The following is a 22,027-nucleotide window of genomic DNA, read 5'->3' as shown; positions in this document are numbered from 1 at the left end:
AATATTTCTAAAAGTTTAGGGCAACTCCATCACAACAGTACACAATTTTTTCTTATCCTGTGACAATTTTTTTAGAAAGTTAATGTAAAGCAAAAAAAGATGAGCTGTGGCACATGTAGAGTATGTTTTTTATCCACCTAGAAAGAAAATACCCTGTTGATCACCTCAAAGATACACTGCACAGAAATACAGATAAAATGGTACAGATTAAAGTTTGTTCACCTAATAAAATTCAGTCCTTTGGAGGAACATAAGAATAAAACCACCAATTCAGTTAGTTAAGAGACAGTATAAAGAAATAACACTATATCTTAAATTAAAAGACTGGTCAAATGCCAATTTTGTTACTAACTAGATAATTCCTACTATGCTGTATCTCAGTTTTTTCCAAAGATATTTCCTGTATTATCTAACTTCACAGGGTTGTAAGCAAAATGTTTTGTAGTAGAATAAAAGATAATAAACGGGAATTTTTTTGAATTCAGAATCTAGATGAAGAATTAGATAATGACATGATCATTCATCTTAAGAGCTGTAAGGCACCTGACCTTTGGGACTATCTAGTTCAAACATATATGGATGAGGAAAACTGGGAACTACAAGTTAAATTACCTAACACAGGAAATAAATGACAGAACTAGAATTCAAACCCAAAATATGTACACATCACAGATTCTGATCAATTACAAGAAACACCCTGAGAGGCGCTGCTAGGTTTCGCAGTGGATAAAGCACCAGGCCTGGAGTCAGAAGTATCTGGGTTCAAATCTGGTCTCAGACACTTAATAATTACCTAGCTGTGTGGTCTTGGACAAGCCACTTAACCCCATTTGCCTTGAAAAAACCTAAAAAAAAAAAAGAAAGAAAAAAAAAAGAAACACCCTGAGAATACTGCATACCAATGCAAGAGCCCACTCTAAAATAACAGGATACATGTGGTATAACTAATTAAAAATAATCAAAAAGTGAGATTTCAATTAAGCCAAGTTTCCCTGGACAATTCACAAAATAAAAAACAATACATTTCAAAGGAAGATTTAAATAAAATACTTAAGCTATAAAAGCTGTAGAAATTTTCCTTCTGTTTTATTGCAGATCATCAACCCAGGAAGGCAAAACCTTAACCCTTAAACTACTGAAGTTTTTTTTAAATAATCATAATCACAAGTATCAGTGACAAAGGTACATAAAGACTTCTCCATTTCACGGCAAGTTAGGTCAAAAAATATTTGAATGGGGGCAGCTAGGTTGCACAGTGGATAGAGGACTGGCCCTGGAGTCAGGAGTACCTGAGTTCAAATCCAACTTCAGACACTTAATAACTGCCTGGCTGTGTGACCTTGGGCAAGTCACTTAAATTTTGCCTTCCAAAAAAAAAAAAAACCCTGAACTTTAGGCTTGACCCCATTGCCTTAAAAAAAATTTAAAAATATTTGAATGTTTAAAGAAAATTGTTCTAAAAGTCAGAACCATTCATGGGCTATTATCTCCTGCTTTCTTTAGAAACCTGAAAATTATATTCCTTTTTGCAATACATTCAAATACTATAAGGTCTCATGGTTTCTTTATTTCCATTCTCTTCAACTCCATTTAGCAAGATTGAAAAATGCTCAATGAGGACAAATAATGGTTATCCTTCATTTTCAAAAAAGACCACATCATCAGGAGAAGGTAATGACAATGACAAGCACATGAATTAGAATTGAGTGAGAGGGTGCTGTGCTAAGTCACCATCCTCACTTTTTCCTCCAGAGTAGAGGCCAGTGACCAGAGATGAATCAGGACAACTGGGGATGGTCCTGGATGCAAGGCCACCAGAATTAAGTGACTTGCCCAAGGTCACACAACTAGTAAGAGTCAAGTGTCCAAGGCCAGATTTGGACTCCTGTACTCATAACTTTAAAGCCAGTGTGCCATCTACTACACCAACTAGGTGCCTTTTTAGTATAAATAAAAGCTGCAGAGATAGGAGGATGAAGATGGAGAAGAGATGCTAACTGATTTAGCTAAAACCTATACCTTGTATTTTATTTTTATCATTATTATTATTATTATTATTATTATTATTATTATTATTATTATTATGAGGTCAAGTATGTTAAGGTACACTCACTTCTTTTCACAATTTGCCTATACTACTTTTAGCGCTAAACTTTAAGGGGCAGCTAGGTGGTATAGTGGATAGAGCACCCAGCCTGGAGTTAGGAGGACCTGAGTTCAAATCCAGCCTCAGACACCTAATGATTACCTAGCTGTATGACCTTGGGCAAGTCACTTAACTTTTGCCTTGCCCCCCCAAAAAAACTGAACCTTAGGCTTGGGAGAGAGGAAAGTTGGGATTAGAAGGAATAGAATTGGGACTGATCTGGGTCAGGGCTGACAAGGTTCTACAGGGTTATTTTAACCTACTGCAGTGCAAACAAATGACCCAGAATTCGGTTCAATAAAGGGCAAGCAAGATTAGATGTATGCCCATGAGTTTAAGCAGGTCATATGGCACAGTTCTAAAGACTTGAGTCCATCAACCCATTTAAGGCATGTCTCTTTTAGCTGGTACATGAACTGCCAAAAGAAGATATGATTCACCAGACTTTCAAGAGCAAAAACCACAGGGGTTCCCCTTAAGTTCCCCACAGATTCCTGATATAAGTCCAAAGTCATGCCTCATTTAAAAAAAAAACAGACATTTCCTCAATAATGAATACAAAAAAGGTTAAGACTCATCCACTTCAACCAGACTAGGGAAACCTTCTCCAAGAGCTGCTTTTTATCTATGCCTCTAGTCTTTGAATTGCAGGTCAAAGAAGAAAACCCCTAGAAATTCTGATGGAAATAGAAAGAAATAGAAGCAGAAAAAAGGAAACAGAAAAATTTGTATTACTGAGAAAATCATAATCTCCTGGATATTTCACCTCATCTTGACTTTTTTACAAAATCTTTCCTCATTACAAAATCCTACATTTTAAGGAGAATGAGTTAACAGATGACTAGCCTAAAGATTAGTGAGGCAATGGCAGTCAAGAAATTAAAAGAATACAAAATATTTATGTCTCAGTAGGTTTTTTTTTTTTATTCCTTGTTATAAGGAATGGCTCTCAAGAAGGGGAGGAATTTTAGAGGGCATAAAACAAAAGATAACAATTTTTTTTTAAAGAAGAGAAGAAGGCCAGCAACTTGATAGGTAAATTTTCAGTGAAGGATTTATAGAAAAATATGATCTAGACTTGCATGGATGAGAAGTCATGGAAGGACTGCAATTTGTACCATTGAATCGATTATTGAACTGATGAATCATAGATTCAAAAGTTTAATCAGGAAAATAGTTATATAGAGCCCCTCAATGTCAATCCATGACAGAGATTACGAGAATAACACTATGTAATTGTATGAAAAGTAAAGAAACCAACATGGCAGAGTAACAAGGAAGTACAGTAAAGTCCTCCCCAATAAAATTCCTCCACAAAGACCTTGAAAATGTGCCAAGTACTAAACAAGAAATCCAAGACAAATCAGAATGAATCATACTTCCATAGCCCAAGTAAGTATATGGAGATAGGCTGAGGTCTGTGGACACTAGAAACTGGATCTAGAGGTATGTAGCTCAGCAAGCATTCTAGCATGCAGAAACTGAAAGAGAAGCAAGACTATGAACTAGAGCAAGAACAGGTTCAAATTCATACATAGGGACCTTGACCTAATGCAGGGTATAGAAATGGGAAGGAAATGTCAGCTCTACTGTTCATTACTTAATATCAGGTCAAAGATCCAAGACAGTCTGAGAAGGGGATCAAACACCTAGCATTCCAAGAAAATTAGTGGGAAGAAAAGTTGGAAGGAGGGAATCTAGATCTCAAACTCTACCATAAAGCAGTAATCATCAAAACAATTTAAGATTGAAAGGTTGATTAGTAGAATAAACTAGATATACAATATACAGAACTAAATAAATCATCTTGGATAAACCCAAAGATATATATACTATTAGAGCAAAAGCTCACTATTCAACAAAAGCTACAAAAAAAAAGGACTATGACAGAAACTAGATCTGATGATACTAGAAAGTAATTTGTAACTATGCCTAAAAAGCTACTAAAATGTGCATACTCAAAAAAATATGTATACTTTTTGACCCAGCAATGCTAGATCTATTCCCCCCCAAAAAAAAGAAAAGGATCAGTATGTATAAAAACATTTGTAAGAGCTCCTCTGGTAGTGGTAAAGAATTGAAAACTGAAGGGGTGTCCAAAAATTGAGAAATCATATTATACTAATATGACAGAATTCAAAGCTGAAGAAAATGAAGATGATTTCGGGAAACACATGGAAATACTTGTATGAACTGATATAGAGTAAAATGAGAAGAACCAAGAAAATTATTTCTATATTAGCAAAAGCATCATGAAGATAATCAGATCTGATAGACTGAGGAACTCATCAACACAATGAATAACCACGATTCCAGAGGACTCCTAACAAAACAGATTACTATCACAAAATAGATTACTCATCTTCCCATAGAGGGATGATGAACTCAAGAGTGCAAGCTGTGAGGCATTGGGGGGGGGGGGGGGGGATTTGGACACAAATTTATTTGGACGAGAATTTCTTTTACTTGACTCTCCATTTTTATACCCATTTTTAGTTGCAGGGATTAAACAAAGTTCTCATCCTGAATATGCATATTCAAGACAACTTTGCTTACTCATGTAAACATAAAAATTAACTCTCAAGTAAATGCACCCAAAGAACCTAGAAGGGTCTTGATTCAGTCCTTGTAAAATTAGCTAATGGTCAATTCAGTTTGTTTGGGTGGTTTTTAATATCAAAGCAGGACAGTTGAGACTATCTGAAAAAAAATATTAGCTACATCATTATTTTTGGCAACATAGGATGGAACAATATCACACTTAACCAGAAGAGGGGGACCATTCACCTCAAGACCTTTTAGTTTAAAACCAAGGAGGTAAACTGTAAGTATTGACCATTTCAACTTAACACATAACAAAAAGGAAGCCACTCTTAGTTTCTTGTTGTAAGAACACTCTCCCCCTTTTGTTATATTCTTCTTTTCCTGCCAGTGAGAGGACAAATGAAGGTGGTACCAGAGCAATTTTTGCCAATCCTAGAACTCTAGGCATTAATATTACACTTAAGAGTCATGGATACATGATACAGATAAGCAAATAGAATAGTATACTGTGTACTGTACTGTTTTCCTCAACATATTTTTGTTTGACTATTTCCAAGTTGTGTTGGGATGGCAAATGAGAAGGGGGAAAAGTGTTGTCCTCTTAAGATGGTAATGTTATTGAAACAGCAAATCCTTGGCTCTTGTTCAAATCTACCTTAAACTGGTGGCACAAAATAGCAATGTGACTTCTAAGGACTGCCTATAGTCATTAAGTTTCCTCCTTGCAAGATAGATCAAACCTATGATCCTGATTTTATCTCCATCCTGCTCTAAAGAAAATATTCTTACAAACATAATCTTTTATGTCTTTTTTTTAAGGTTTTTTGCAAGGCAAATGGGGTTAAGTGGCTTGCCCAAGGCCACACAGCTAGGTAATTATTAAGTGTCTGAGACCAGATTTGAACCCAGGTACTCTTGACTCCAGGGCCGGTGCTTTATCAAACATAATCTTTTATTTTGCATTGCTTTCAATTAACAAAAACTGATTTTCTCTTCCTCTGTCCTACCCATTCCAACCATTGTGAAGAGGGGAGGAGGAGGAGGAGGGAATCTTAAAACAAATATAGTCAAGCAAAACAATTCCAAAATTTTGACCACATATAATACCTATGTTTTTATTCTGTAGTCTAAATCTATCATCTGTCAGAAAGTATGGCAACATGCTCCATCATTAGTCATATGGAACCATAAATCTTTCAAAGTTGTTTGTTTTTAATGGTATCATTATCTAAAATAGTTTTATTCTACCATTTCATTCTGCAGCTTGTACAAGTCTTCCCAGGTTTCACTTCAACTCTCCCTTGTATACTACATAACATTTTTGAAGAAAGCTCAAAATAAAGTGTCAGGAGACATCTGAGTTACAAATTTACAAAGCCTTTTATATATATATATTATATATATATATATATAATATATATATATATAACAAGTCCATATTTTTGAATTATCCACGTTCAAATCTAACAATAAAAAGGATATAAGCCTATATTAATGAAAATTTTCATTGTAAGAAAGCAGAACAAAATGCCCTGAGCTAAGTCCTTTTTTTTGTTTGTTTTTGCAAGGCAATGGGGTTAAGTGATTTGTCCAAGTCACAGAGCTAGGTTAAGTATCTAAGACAATATTTGAACTCAGGGCCAGTACTCTATATACTACACCACCTAGCTGTCCCACTGAGTCTTTATAAATAAGAAATTATATCCTAATCTCTCCTCCCGAAAGCAAAAAGTTCTTTTTTAAAAAAAAAAACCTCCAATGGAAATTCAGGGAAGCCTGGAAGATTTGCATGAACTGATGCTGAGTGAGATAAGCAGAACCAGAAGAACACTGTACACCCTTAACAGCAACATGGGGTGATGATCAACCTTAATGGAATTGTTCATTCCATCAGTGCAACAATTTAGGGGTATCTGCAATGGAGAATACCATCTATATCCAGAGAAAGAATTGTGGAGTTTAAACAAGTTCCAAAGACTATTACCTTTTCTTTTAGGTTTTTTGCAAGGCAATGGGGTTAAGTGGCTTGCCTAAGGCCACATAGCTAAGTAATTATTAAAGTGTCTGAGGCCATATTTGAATTCAGGTCCTCCTAACTCCAGAGCCAGTATCCACTGTGCCACCTAGCTACCCCTACTACCTTTATTTTTTTTAAAGTTATCTTATTATGTAATTTTGCTATCTCTTATACTTTATGTTTTTTCCTTAAGGACATGATTTCTCTCTCATCACATTCAACTTAGATCATTGTATACCATGGAAACAATGTAAAGACTAACAGACTGCCTTCTGTGGGGTGGGGGGGAGAATCGAGATTTAGGGGGGAAAAAATTGCAAAATTCAAGCTAAATAAACTTTAAAAATAAAAATAAAATAAAATTTAAAAAACCCTCCAAAACCATGTAATCGAATTCTGATGAAATTTGGCTTCATGTCTCAGGCAAATTTCACTTGGTGTGGGAAAAAAAAGCAGATAATACCAAAACAGTAGAGTTATTTAGAGCACCTCTCAAAATCAAGGGAAACATGTATTAACAACTTCTACACCTTACATAAGGTTAGCAGCTAACATTGAGAAGACATTTCTCTTAATTGAGTAAATTCTGGTCATGGAGGAGAAGCTAAGAAATTTGTAAGTTTCTTGGAAATGAGGAAATAGGTATTTGCAGAAAATAAACTCTTCTGAAAAATCATATTTTGCAACAAAATTACAAAGCTTGTGATTTTTCTCAGCTTTTTAAAGTAATATTCCTTCAAAGAAATTCCAATTGGAAAGAAAAATCTTTTTTAAGCTCCCTCTCAAGATTTGAAATAAATTATCAAACTTTTAATCCAAGTCAAACCTTAGGAATTCATCAGAACCTTCAGATAACAAGGAACAGGGAACAGTTACACTCCATTTTTTGAAGGAAAAGAACCAAAAGCTTAAAAAAAAAACCCAGTTCAACAGGACTTTAGCTAAAAAACACAATCAACAAGGGTGGTAAATAATTATCTTGATCCTGCATCACTACAGCACTGGTCATAGATTGACTAAAAAGCACCAAAGTCAAGTTTAGTCCCAACTTTTCCATTAACTCACTGTATGATCTGAATCAAGTGTCTGCTAAACATCGAGAAAGGAGCTGAAATAAGAGCTTACCATGAAATGCCAACCATCACTGTGAAGTATTCTTGCTGAAAAAACTTAGAATTTAGGTTATGATCACCTAAACCTATGGCATACCCCAGAAGCTAGACAGGTCAATAGCACAGCTATTGTCATTGGTCGGCAAAAGAAATTTAGTCCTAGAGTCAGAAGACATGAGTTCAAGTCCTAGTTTTGTCATATATTAGCTGTGCTGCATAGCTTTCATCTGGAAAATTATCTGTAAGATAATGTTTTCAAATACTTCAACCTGAAGGTAGATAATGTGTTTTTTAAAAATACCAATTTAAAAGCAACCTTGAATAAGTATGATAAGCAATGGAGATCTAGGATTTAGGTGACATGATGGCTAGCTAGTCTTGGAGACCAAACCCCACCTCTGAAAAGTCACTTAATCTCTTACTGTTATCAGCATCAAAACTTTTAAGTTTCAGAGAAGTAAATATGATAAAAAGCTTGAAAATAAAGGTCTAGAACTGAGTGAAAATTTGCCAAGAACCTGATACTGATATTTGCAAGCTGCAGTTATCATCCCAGGCTAACCCTCTGCACTGTGATACCTTGGAAAGAGCCCTAGATTTGGCACTAAAAGCCCAGGGTTCATTCCAGCCCTGGTTCTATCATTCACTGTGACTGTGGGCAAGGCACTTGACCTCTCTCAGCTTTCCACACCAGACAGCCAGTGATCAAGAGAAGCTACTCAGCACAATGCCAAGATCCACAGCTATATCCTACCCAGGTTAGCTGAGATCTTAGAACACCATTCTTTAATAAAATTTTTCTTTAATAAGATGTTTTAGTTAATATAAATATATATATATACATATAAATATATATATATATATATATATATATATATATCCATCACCAACTCTCCAATATTAATTTCTTTAAAAATCAAAGGGGTGGGGGTAGCTGGCACAGTAGATAAAGCACCAGCCCTGGGGTCAAGAGGACCTGAGTTCAAATCCAGCCTTAGATACTTAATAATTACCTAGTTGTGTGATCTTGAGCAAAATCACTCAACCCCATTGTCTTGCCAAAAAAACAAAAGAAGTCAATAACAGTGAAGAAACACGGATCTAGAAATTAACAGACTCACCAGTCATTCAAGGGCCAAGAGAATACAGCCCCACAGAAAGAGATTAGCAATATGCCTTCCCCCACAACATATTTATTAAGCTCTGAATACTTAAAAGCTGCCTCACAAACTACTAGGGAAACAAAACCATGTGATGCCTTCAATGAGATTACATTCCACCAGAAGGATACATTTCAGCTAAATACAAAGTATATATAAATTAATACACTTATTTGCAGAGGGAGAGCATACTGAGGTGAGGGAAAGGGAGAGAAGGGGGCAAGAAAAGGTCTCAGGTTGATGATATCTGAGCTGTATTTGTTTTTAAGGCAACTGGGAATTCTGTGAGAAAGAAATGAAGAAAAAGACATCCCAAGCACAGATGATCACTCTTACAATGTCAGAGACAACTAACTACAAAAGGCAGTTGCATTTGTTGAAGAGTTAGAGGCTGGTCTGACTAGAACAGACAATGAATGCATGAGGAGAATCAAAGCATCTTCCAAAATTGCTCTTGTTGGTCTGTTATGTCAAGTTATACACAATTCTTTGTGACCTCATTTGGGGTTTTCTTAGCAAGGATACTGTAGTAGTTTGCTATTTCCCTCTTCGGTTCATTTTACAGGTGAGAAAATGGAGGCAAACTGGGTTAAGTGACTTATCCAGGATCACACAATTTCTAAATATCTGAGACACTAAATTTGAACTCAGGTTCTCCCGATTCCTGAGTCAGCACTCTATACAGAGTCCCTTAGCTGCTTAATCCACATAATTGTTACTCAAGATTTAAAAGAATCAACAAAATCCCCTCAAATCAAGTCCCCTTGGAACCCAGTTCTTATGCTGCTAACTCATACTGGTCTCTGGAGGGCTACTACAAGGCATTATCAGCAAGGGAAAGAATACAAAGAGCAACATTCTGACTACTACTTCTTGAAAAAGACTTCAGTTTCTCAGTTGACAGATTTATAAATAGTACTTTCTTCAAAAATTTGCTAAGCAAAGTTCACAGTTTTCACAAGAAATGCTAGTAGTATATCTAAGATGTAAAGGAAACTAGAACTGTCTTTAAGAATTTTACTGGGATTTAACTTTTTTTTAAATTAAACTAAAATTAATTTAAATATCAAATTCCTTATTTCCCCCTGAATTTGCACTGTTCCAAAAAAGTTTATTCACAGCAACTCTCTCAACAAACCTCTTATTTTTCCTAATTCCTCTAATGTAATAAAGTAGATAAAAATGTTAGAGTTAGAGTCAAAGGTCCTGGATTCAAATTCTGACTTTACCACTAAGCAAGAAACTTAAGTTCTCTGAGATTGCTAATTCATCTTTAAAATGAGGATGAAGAAAGAGATGACCTATTAAGGTCCCTTCAAGCCCTAAATCTAAGAGCTCTATAATATGACTTTCATCATCATCTCCATGGAGAAATATTACACTTAAGACCTATGATGAAGTATCCCGAAATCCTTTGCTCTTCCTCTTCCCATTTAAAATGGTGAGGTATTCTCTTGATCCAGAGAATCCCACAAAATCATGCAAGTCAAAGGGTTCAAATCTCCGGATCCACTTCAAGAACACCGGTGAAACAGCTCAAGCCATCAAGGGCATGCACATCAGAAAAGCTACCAAGTATTTGAAAGACGTCACATTGAAGAAACAATGTGTTCCATTCTGTCGATATAATGGTGGAGTTGGCAGGTGTGCCCAGGCTAAGCAGTGGGGTTGGACACAGGGTCAATGGCCAAAAAAGAGTGCTGAGTTCTTGCTGCATATGCTTAAAAATGCAGAGAGCAACATTGAATTAAAGGGTTTGGATGTGGATTCTCTTGTCATCGAGCATATCCAGGTTAACAAGGCTCCCAAAATGAGACAGTGTATTTACAGGGCTCATGGCCGAATTAACCCATACATGAGTTCTCCTTGCCATATTGAGATGATACTTACTGAAAAGGAACAAATTGTTCCTAAACCAGAAGAGGAGGTTGCTCAAAAGAAAAAGATATGCCAGAAGAAACTGAAGAAACAAAAGCTTATGGCACGAGAGTAAATATGACATTAGAGTGCAAATAAAAGTGAAATGAAAAAATTTGTTACCGTAAAAAAAAAAAGACCTATGATACTCAAATATAGTCAAACTTTAAGGATTATAGAGAAAACGTCATTAATTCAGATACTATACTATCTAGGAATCCCTATGTCCATGACTAGATTTTAGGTATTTAGGTAGTTTTTTAAAGATCTCATCTGTTTGTCCATTATTAAGATAAGAAAAAAAAAGGTTCTCATAAGCAAATTAAAAATGTACTTAACTATTCAGTAAAACAGGTATTTAACATAAGTCACATGTCCCAAAAACTGTGTCTAGTTATATATACTAGAAAGTAGCAGAATTCTTACAAACTCAAATTTCACTAATTTAGGTTTAAGAATGCTATTTTAAGTAAACCAGAACTTATTGTCTGAAACTATTATATTTTAAAATATTTATTTTATGCAAGTTTTTCTCATCTGAAAACCGAATCACAATTATTTTGTACTAAGAAATCAACTAAATTTTCTTGGGCCAATAGTAAATAAATTTAAATGAATTTACCTGTACAATGTATTTAAATTCAGTTTTGAAATTCCTATAATATTTAAGAAAACTCCAGGGAAGGCAGCTAGGTGGTGCAGTGGATAGAGGAGGGCCTGAGTTCAAATCCAGCCTCAGACACTTAATAATTACCTAGCTGTGTGACCTTGGGCAAGTCACTTAACCCCATTGCCTTGCAAAAAACAACAACAACAAAAAACCTCCAGGGAGAGAAAAAGATACAATGCTCAACACTAAATCAATTATCTCTTCTGTAAAAACTGAATAGGGATAAAAGTAAAATCTATATTTGTGTTTTAAAAAAAATCAACTTAACAAACACAAGATGGGGAGAAATGGCTAGGTATTTGCTATGAAAAGAAACAGAGGTTTTTAAGTGAATTGCAAACACAAAGAATGAGTCAATGGTGTCAACTCTAAGACAAAAAAAAATAATGCTGCTCTAGACTGTATTGTGAGGTATAGTGTTCAGTATAAGGAAACCAACATGTTACATTTCATCTTGGTCAGACTATTTAACTAATCCATTTGATTCTGGGTACCACATTTGGAAAAGATATATTAGAGTTATGTCCAAAATAGAATGACCAGAAGAGTGAGGAAGAGAACTAGAGATCACTGGAGATAAGGAATGTATGGGTCTATAGAAGACTTTGGCAGAGAACATGATTGTGACATTAAAATGTCTGAAGCGCTCTCCTGTAGAAAAGGACTCATTCTGCTTTTCCCCAGAAAGCAGAACCTGAAATAATGAAGTGCAGAGAACCAGACCTAGGCTCAAATTTAAGAGCAAATTTTCTAACCAAAACATTCCAAAACTGGAAGAGTTTGCCCCTTAGAAAGTAATGGATTTCCTCTCACTAGAAGTCTCAAGCAGAAGACCAACTACTTGTCAGGTTCAGATTTAGATTATTTGGATACTAATTTGGTTCTTAAAGAGTCTATCTATGTAAAGTCTAAATTTTACTAAATGATGGCTAGCAGTTCTGATAAACGAAACAAACTGACCTAATAAATGATAGCCAGGAGGCAAAGCACCAAAGGCAACTTTCAACTTGGTTCTTTCCAGTTCATCATTTCTATTATCTATTCCTTTCCCAATCTCAACCCCTCCAATGTACCAAATTCAACTCTATACTAAACTCTACCCTGCAATCCTTGTGCCCTCATTATTATCAGTCTTTGTCAAGCCCCAACTCTGAGTTTCCCCCACCATCCACCTTCTTTATTCTTATATATTTTTACTGAACTGAGTTTCAAGAAAATGACTGGGACCTATCACACATTTGCTACCTAATCTCAACTGGGTCCTTAGTGAAGCAAGAAAAATATTTTACTTCTCCCTAATTAATTCATCATTCATTCTCTGAACCTTCTCATCTCTCTCAAGCCTTTTGCTGTACCTCCTCCCCACCTACCCTCAGCCTAGAATTTCACCTCATACTTAAAACAACAATGAAAATTGAGACTTCTCCCCAAGAATTCTCTTTTCTTCCCAATTCATTTTCTACAACTATCTCCTCCATCATTCCAGTCTCAGATGAAGAGGTGGCCCTTGTTGCCATGGCAAACTCCTTTATATGCAACTGATCCCATTCCCTCTCCAACAAATTATTCCTACTGTTACTATTCTTCCCACTCTTATCTTCAATCTCTATCTACTGGTTCCTTTACTGATGCCTATAGAGATACCTAAGTCTCCCTCATCCTTAAAAAAAAAAACCCTCACTGGTCCTAACAACCAGGTTAGCTATCATTCTCTTATATTTTTTTTTCCTTTGTTACTAAACAAATTGAGAAAGTCATTGACATTAGGTGGCCTTTTATCAAACCTGATCCTTCTTGACTTCTCTGAAGCCAAAGACAATATTGGTCACCTTCTGAATACTCTTATCTTTTTTAGATTTACATGTCATAGTTCTTTCAGTGGTCCAATTGATCTCTCACTCTGATTTACTGGATATTTCTTTGTCATGTCACAGCCATGGTCCCTTAAGATTCAATCCTAGGCCCTTTTCTCTTTTCACTCTCCCTTTTCAGCTCCCATGGGTTCAATTATCATCTCAATGTAGATAATTACCAGATCTACAAATTTATCTCCTCAGATAAAACTTAACTCCCACGGCCTCTTCAACATTCTTCATAGGATATCCTAGAGATAACCCAGCAAGACCAAAATAGAATTCATTATCTTTCCTCAACTTCTCCCTCTAACAAACTTCCTTATCAGTGTCTAGGGAGAGCCATGTGGCATGGTGGAGAGAGTCCAGGATTTGGAATCACCAGGACCTAAATTCAAATCCAACCTTAATTATCAACTAGGTGACTCTGGGAAAAGTCTTACTGTGCTCAGGTGTTTTTCAGGTGTTTTTAATTGTATCCACTCTTGGTGATCCCATTTGGATCTTTCTTGCCATTTCTTTATCCAGCCCATTTCAGAGATGAGGAAAATGAAGCAGCTAAGTGACTTGCCCAGAGTCACTCAGGTAACCAATAAGTAAGTATCTGAAACCATATTTAAACTTGGAAAAATGAGTCTCCCTGACTCCAGGTCCCACATCACCTGGGGATCTCTGGGAAAAGTCACAATCTCAATTTCCTCAAGTATAAAGGCTCCTGGATTTGTGGTGAGGATAAAATAAGATAGTTGTAAAATAATCAGCACAGTATTGGAATATAGTGGATACTTAAAAATTAAATCTTCACAGTTGAGAGTACCATCATCCTCCCATCACTTTGGTTCAAAAATTCATTGTTATCTTCACTCACTCCACATATCCAGTGGGCTGTCAAGTCTTTGTTTCTACCTTCACAACATCATTCATATCATCACTTCTATCCACTCATACAATCACAACTCTTAGTTCAGGTACTCATCGTTCCTCACCTGTAATACTGCAAGAGCCTGGGCTCCTGGATTCAAAACCTTCTTCTCTTCAATCCAGTCTCTACTTAGTAACTAAGATGATTTTTCATGTGTCATTAAACCCATACCTTTTTGTCTACTTTTTGGCGGTTTTATTCTTTAACTTTTCTACCAAATATAAGTGAAAAGAAATGAAAACTTGATTTAACATGTGTTACTTTTTAAGTAAAGTATTTGTGTGGGGGGGTATATGGAGTAGTAAAAGGATAAAGGTATGACTGGCTAGAACAGTAATTTTTAGACTTTTTTATTTTTATTATATACAGTACATATATATTTCCATTAAGTTTATTTAATGGTACTATATAATTTAAAGGTTGAGATAAGACTAATACCCCCTTTTTAAAGACCAACTGGGATATCCAATCATCCTGTCATGAAATTGCAGGAATAACAATGTAGATTTAGTTCTTACAATTTAATTAAAAGCTAAGCTAGATCAATGGAATATTACATTACATATAGATATAGATAGATAGATAGAATACCTTTAGGATCAAATTAAAAAAAAACCTGATTGAAGCTCTCCATAACCTGACCCAGTCTTCTCACATGATTCCTCTCCAAACACAACTATACTATCTTATTTTCAAGTTCTTCTCTCTCCCAAACTCCATTTCCCTACCTTACACTAGCTGTCCCCTAGTTAGTCAATAAACATTTATTAAGCACCTACTATGTGCTAGACACTGTACTAATTAATCACTGGGGATGGGAAGAAAGGTAAAAGATAGTCCCTGCTTTCAAATTCACAGCCTAATGTGGGAGACAATATGAAAACAGCTCAGTACAAAAAAAGCAATAAATTGGATAAATTGGAAACAACAGAAGGAATTGCACTAGTGAGTCTAGAAAAGCTTCCTATAAAGGTGAACATTAGCTTGGACTTAAAGGAAGCAGGAGGTAAAAATGAGGAGAGAAAGCAATCCAGGTCTGAGGGACAGTCAGTGAAAATGCACAGCACCTGGAAAATAGAATGTCATGTCAGAGGAACAATAAAAAGGCTAGGTCACAGGACTGAAGAGTAAATGGGGGAGAAGGGAAATAAATGTAGGATAATAAGAAGACTGATGGGAGGAGCAGATAATTAAAGACTTTAAGTGTCAAACAGCATATATAATATACTTTGTAATATAACTATATATTTTATTCTATAGTTGATAGGGAATCTCTGGAGTTTACCGAGTAAGGCAATCACATGGTCAAACCTATTCTTTGGGAAGATCACTTCAGCCTATTAAGTTAAGGTCTTTCTTCCTCAACTCTTTCTTCATTTCCTTCAGGACTGGTCTCAATCCCACCTTTTACCTAAGATATTTTTCTAGTCTCCTCCTTTTGGTTAGCTTCCATTTACTCTGTATGTAACTTCTATGTACCTAGTTTGTGTGCTGACTTCCATATTAGAATGTACATTCCTTGAAATCAAGGACGATTTTTGCCTTTCTTTGTATCCCCAGGGCTTAACATATTGTCTGGTATTTAGCAAGGATTTAATAAAATCCTTATTGACTGGCATCATTGAAATATGAACAATTGGAAGACAAAAAAAATGGTAGCTTTACTTTACTAAAGTCCAGCAAAGATCAGACTAACAAATTACTATTGAGTATATTAATAAAATCATAGGAGCTATTTCATTTACATAGAAGAAACATTAACTATTTCAAAATAATAGCTATGACTTAGGAACAAAGTGAACTATGGATTAATAAGTAGGGTGGATGGAAAAGAGCAAGCACTAGATAGTTAAACTGAGATAATTTTCTTTGATAAATGATATAGATCTAAGGAGAATTAAGCCAAAGGAAAAGATTTAATGAAGTTCAGAAAAGACAGCATAGCCTAGAAAAACATCACTGGGGTCCATGATTCTGAAGACAATCACTTTCTTCAAACAACAGAAGTCTATTCTACTAAGTGAAGGTTCATTTCCTTGTACTGTACTTTCAACTTTCATATTTTTTATTCTGAATGCTAAAATCTTTCTCTTCTAGTGTAAACAGAGAGTAATTAAGATGACTTTATTACTGATTTTTTCAAGTAGTATTCCATTGATCTAGCTTAGCTCTTAATTAAATTGTAAGAACTAAATCAACATTGTTATTCCTGCAAATTTCATGACAGGATGATTGGATACCCCAATTGGTTTTTAAAGGGGGGGGAGGAAGTATTAGTCTTAGCTCAACCTTTAAAAAATTATATAGTACCATTAAATAAATTTAATGGAAGTACATACTGTATATAATAAAAATAAAAGTCTAAAAATTACTGTTCTAGCCAGTCATGCCTTTATCCTTTACTACTCCATATACCCCACCCCAAATACTTTACTTAAAAAGTGACACATGTTAAATCAAGTTTTCACTTTCTCTTCACTGATGTTTGGTAGAAAAGCTAAGGAATAAAATGGCCAAAAGTAGACAAAAAGCAGTAAGGGGCCTGGGTATTCTTAAAATGAATTAAGATTCCCTGAAGAGTAGTTTCTTATTATACTTAGTGTAAAAGAAAGGCAATAGTTTAAAGAATTAAATTAAAATTGATGTCTCTCCTTTCCTTCTACCTCAATTATTTGTTTGAATTTCCATAAATATGGAACACTAGGCAAGAGAGTCATTAGTTATGGAATTACAGTAAGGCCAATACAATCTTTAACCAAGCTTTAACACAGAACCAATAAAAACTTTCTGATTCACTATTTTAGTCTGATAAAGTATTGTTTGAAATTTATTATTGCAATTTTAATTTTTCATTTTTGTTCAAAAACAAGTGTTAACAGAATGTTCAGAAATGTTAACAAAAACAACAGCGAGGGCAGCTAGGTGGCACAGTGGATAGAGCACTGGTCCTGGAGTCAGGAGTACCTGGGTTCAAATCCGACCTCAGACACTTAATAATTACCTAGCTGTGTGGCCTAGGGCAAGCCACTTAACCCCATTGCCTTGTTAAAAAAAAACACTAAAATTAAAAACAACAGGCAAGTTATACTATTTACCAGAACAAGAACATCTACAATGTTTTACTTTTTATAAAAAGGGACTTCTGATATGCCCCTAAAATTGGCATATGTATATGCCAAAAGAGGACAAATGCTCAAATTGCTAATGATGCAATCAAATATTTAATTGTATTCAGCTTAAAAGCTAAATCTTTTTTTTAGTTCCCAATGCATCTACCACCTCTTCTTGTGTCCCATTCGAAACATTTAAGTAGAAAGGTTTCAAACAAATGTAACCAAAATGTATCAAATTAAGCCACTACAATAGCAACTTGTTTAAACAAGATGTGAGAGGATCACTGAAAAAATGCATATTTTGTGGATACTTGGTGACAAGTTCTATTTTAAATATTCAAAAGAAATGATGAGCTTGACCTACAAACTGAAAAAAGGGTCAACTGTAACCAAAAAACAATATGCCTCCCCTGGTGGCTGGCTAAGGAATGGAGGAGTCATATGAAAGAATGGGGGGGGGGGGGAAGCCTAGCTTCTTAGGTCTGCTGTCATTCAAACAAATAAGAGGTGACTATAAAAATGGGAGAGACTATTCTCAAAATTCAGGTATTAAAAATTATTACAGAGTAACATGGAAGTTTTTTAAAAAAAATACAAGTCTATGTACTGACATTATCTCTACACAGTTTAAAACAGATGTGAGAAATTATCAAAATTTCAAGGAAAGGTAAAATTGCAACAAAAAGATGTCCAAAGTATAGAGGAGCAGGGCAGTCATCTCCACTTATTGACTTCAAATATCAACTAATAGAGTAAGGGTGTACTTATTTCAATTTTCTGTTTGTATACTGTGGACAAGAGAGATGATGCATTATTCACAGAAGCTTGAGCCATACAAATGAAGCACCTCTCAGTCAGTAGGAGTGTTGACTAAAGGGTCAAGAACTAAAAATATTATCTTTTTTAAATAAAACTTCCTTTTTAAGAATGCCATATACCAACCAACATGTCATGTCAAGCTGAAATTCCAAGCATTAAAATCTAACTAAAATTCTTTTGTCTGAAAGCAGATTTGTTCCTATACTACTTTAAATCATCTTGCACCTAAGAACAAGCAGGATATGGTTTCAAAACAGTTCTGTCCTTGTTTCTGGGCTGGTTGTTTTAAAACTGTACTATTCTTTAAGATGAAACTCGATTATTTTATTTTCATAACTTGTCTACCAGCACCACCCCGAAGGAAAAGAATACTTCTTACAAAGAAGTCTCAAAAGAAAAGCAAACTGTCACATGAGATCCTCTCCTATACAAGCTTTTCTTCTGCTTTTTCCCTGCAAAGCGCCCTCTGGAAAACCCACTTCTACAAACTGAAACAATATGTATTTTGTCCTTATTCCATCCATCCTTGACGTTTGCAAGATCAGGCAAAAGGAGGGAAGCAAGGGCTCAGGAGGTCTGACAGGGGGAAAAAAGGGAAATCTTGAGTGGAAATTGATCGGGCAGGGGTATCTAGTCTATATGGCCAGTGAAATTTCATCAAGTCCATTTAGCTCGCTGGATGCTACTTCGCCACGGCGAGCAGGATCACTGTGGATGTGAAAGTAACCACACCTGAGCCAGAATGGAGCCAATACAATCGCTCCCACGATTACGGCCCGCTATCAATACATTCCCAGTCATCCTGGGGAAGAGATAGCAAATCCTAAGTTACACTGGTATTTCGCGAAGGAGAAATCATCTTTTTTTTTTATAAGTCTGGAGGCACGTTAGCAGAACACGTTCCCCCTCCCCCCCTTGCTGTTCTTCCCTTGGACAGCAGGGCGAACACACATACACATACACACACACACACACACACACAAAAAGAAAGTTGTTGATTTGATCTCACTCAAATCCCCTCATACTCCTTAAAATCCATATGATCCTGTTTCCCCATCAGATTTTCTGCTCAAGAAATGAAAAGGGTGGAGTGTCTGTTCTTCCAATATAACCCACCTGGAAGACTTGGGTGCAACGACCAAGGACAAACACCCCGGCCAAGTCCCCCAGGAGCGTTCTCTGACCCGTCTGAGGCTACCCCATCTGTCTCCAGCTCTAGATACCACCCTCTTTCACCCCAAGCCGGGGGGAGGAGGGGGGAGCCGGTAAGCGTGGGGAGGAACAGCCCCCCAAGCCCAAGGATGCCGACTCACCAGGATCGAAGTCGGGGACCACTGCCTGGTACTGGGGTCCGACTCTCATGCCACCTCCTCCTGCGAATAAAGGGGAGAGCGGGAGGAAGTGAGCGAGGGCTCCGGGGAGACTTTGGAAGGCCGGGGCGGAGGGGGGGGGAGGGGAGGCTGGAGGCAGGGTAGCCTCGGCTCGAGTTGGAGGCTATCACCTACCATGCTCTTCATCGCTCGAGGAGCCCGAGCTCGCCTCCTCCCAAGAGTTGGTGCTGTTTCCATTGGGCGCCGCGGCGGCGGCCGCTGCCAAACTTTTATTATGGCCATTATTGGAGGCGCCGGCGGCGGCCGAGGCGGAGGCTGCGGCGGAGGAGGCAGAGGCGGCCGAGGCCGAGGCGGAGGCTGAGGCGGCGGCGGCGGCGGCGGCGGCGGCGGAGGCGGCGGAGGAGGAGGAGGCGGCAGGAGCGGTGGAGGCGGCGGCGCTGGCGGCGGCGGCGGCCGAGGAGGCAGCGGCGTTATTCCTTCCCCTCCTCTTCCCCAGCACCTCCGGGCCCTTCTCCACCATGGCTGGCATCGGAGGGGCCGGCGGGGCGCGGGGAGGGGGGAGCAGAGTGGGGCTGAGGGGCGCGGGCAGGGGGCGCGCGGGGGGCCGGGGGGAGCCCCGGGGCTCGGGGGGGCGACAGTTGGCACCGGGGCTGAGGGAGAGACTAGTGGGGGCGGCCGGGGGCGCGGAGGCGCCTCAACGCCCCAGCTCCAAGCCGAGCGCAACTTTCCCTCTCATCGCCGCCCGCCCGCACTTCCCTGGCTCAACTACTCCGGGAGCAGCGAGGCGGGGGAGGGGGAGGCGGGGGAGGGGCGGAGCGGGGCGGCCGCTCAGCCGAACCCGGCCGGCCGCGGGCGGCCCCGCCTCCCTGCCGGCCTCTCATTGGCCCCCCCGGGATTTTGGAAGCGCCACGGTCGCGCCGGTTGGCCGGAGCGCCCCGTCCGTCAGAGGGAGCTGGGCGCGGAGGGGAGGGGGAGCGGGAGGGGGCGGGCCGGCGCTTCCGTTGCTTGGGTTCGGTTGACGCGCATGGCCCGCTGTACGTGGTTGGGGGGTTGCAAGCTCTACGCCCCATGATCCCTCTCTCTAGTCTGGGCCATGGAGAGGACTTGGGCCATCTCCCCCCAGCGCCCTTCCCGATCACGCCCACCCACCGGCACCCTCCCCCGGCCTCCCCCGGGCTTCCCACCGAAGAGCTAAACAGCTGATTTTTTTTAAAATATGTTTAATTAAAAAAAAAAGCTTTTAAAGCCGGACTACTTTTTCTCCTCCCCCTTGCAGCGGAAGGTTACCTCACAGTTTGAATGGAGCCCATACAAAGAAGAGAAACTAATTGGAAGAAACTAATTGCGCCAAGCTGCCTCCTTCCACCCCTAGATGTTCTCCTGGGGTCGGGGAGGTGGAGGAGCCGAGGCAGCGGCTCTCCGGAGCTCGGGTCTGTTCCTAGATAGTGTACAAAGTACCCCCCTCCTTGGGTGAAAAAGAGGAAAGTGGCCGCTGGGGGGGGGGGGCAGTCATCTGAATTGCTGGAGTTGCCCAAATTATTGTGTGTGCTGCGGCCAGAGGCAGGGGGGGGGGGGGGGGGGGGGAGGAGCTTCCCGCTGCGGAGGGCCATCTCCCCGCGGCCAGCTTCTCCCTCCGGGCCGGACCCCGCCTCCCTCGGGAGCGGGCTGCAAGATTTTGGTTCCCTGTTGCAAGGCAGCAGCTCCATGACGGGTAACAATGTGCCCGTGTCCGCCGGCTCCGGAGTTGCGGAGTGGGCAGTGCCAGTCGCCCGGGGCTGCGGCTTATCGCAGCCCGCCTCCCTCCACACGACCCCCTCGTGCCTGCCTGCACTCCCTCGGTCCCTATCTGCCCCCCTGAGCCGGGAAGAGCCAGGGCAGGGTAGAGGATGCAAGAGGAGGCTGCTGATAAAGAGTGCCGGTGCCGCTGGCTTTGGGGGGGTTGTCCCCCACCTTTGGCTCTCAGATATTCAATCCCCCCCCCCCGCTGTAATTAGAAGACCAATGAAGTCCATCGAACGTTCTGAGAGAGTTGCACTTAATGAAAATGGCCGAGGTGTTGGAGAAAAAGAGAAAGAGAAAAAAAAAATATTGACACCCAAATCCCTTTGTTATGTGGGTCAACTTCCTCCAAAGGCAAAGTCCACTTTTCGGGACTGAAAGCACCCCAGTCTTCTAAAGAGTCCACGAGTTTCCCAAAACCCTTGGATCTCCTACGAAGAACTTGCCTTTTGAAAGACCTGGAATTAGTTTTTCTTTGCCTTTTTTTTGCTTTATCCCTTTGGTTCGATCTGGAGCTGAAGAAATTCATGTGAATGGCTGAACAGTGATGTGAGAAATTCACAAGTTCAAAGACTTAAAAAGGAAAAAAAAAACCCATGAGCTATTTTAGGGTTTGATAATACAGTGGATGGCTATCCAGATGT

General features: G+C 38.9%; 1 protein-coding gene across 2 annotated transcripts in view; it reads right to left on the bottom strand.

The window, feature by feature from the left end:
* The window catches only part of RCOR1 (REST corepressor 1), a 128,489-nt gene extending 107,957 nt beyond the window's left edge, over window positions 1-20,532 (bottom strand). For both annotated transcript variants that reach the window (XR_012473836.1, XM_074213153.1), the window contains exons 1-2: window positions 19,779-20,532; window positions 19,587-19,646 (exon numbers count right to left, since the gene is read on the bottom strand). Coding sequence is in view for 1 of the 2 variants with exons in the window: in XM_074213153.1 (XP_074069254.1) it covers window positions 19,587-19,646; window positions 19,779-20,133 (415 nt within the window). In the remaining variant the exon portion in view is untranslated. The remainder of the gene's footprint in view (window positions 1-19,586; window positions 19,647-19,778) is intronic.
* Between the last annotated feature and the right edge of the window lie 1,495 nt (window positions 20,533-22,027).

The sequence above is a fragment of the Macrotis lagotis genome, chromosome 1, assembly GCF_037893015.1.
Source record: "Macrotis lagotis isolate mMagLag1 chromosome 1, bilby.v1.9.chrom.fasta, whole genome shotgun sequence".
Classification (NCBI taxonomy): Eukaryota; Metazoa; Chordata; class Mammalia; order Peramelemorphia; family Peramelidae; genus Macrotis; species Macrotis lagotis.
The sequence above is the reverse complement of the archived record's forward strand: the minus strand, read 5'-3'. Positions and strand labels throughout refer to the sequence as shown.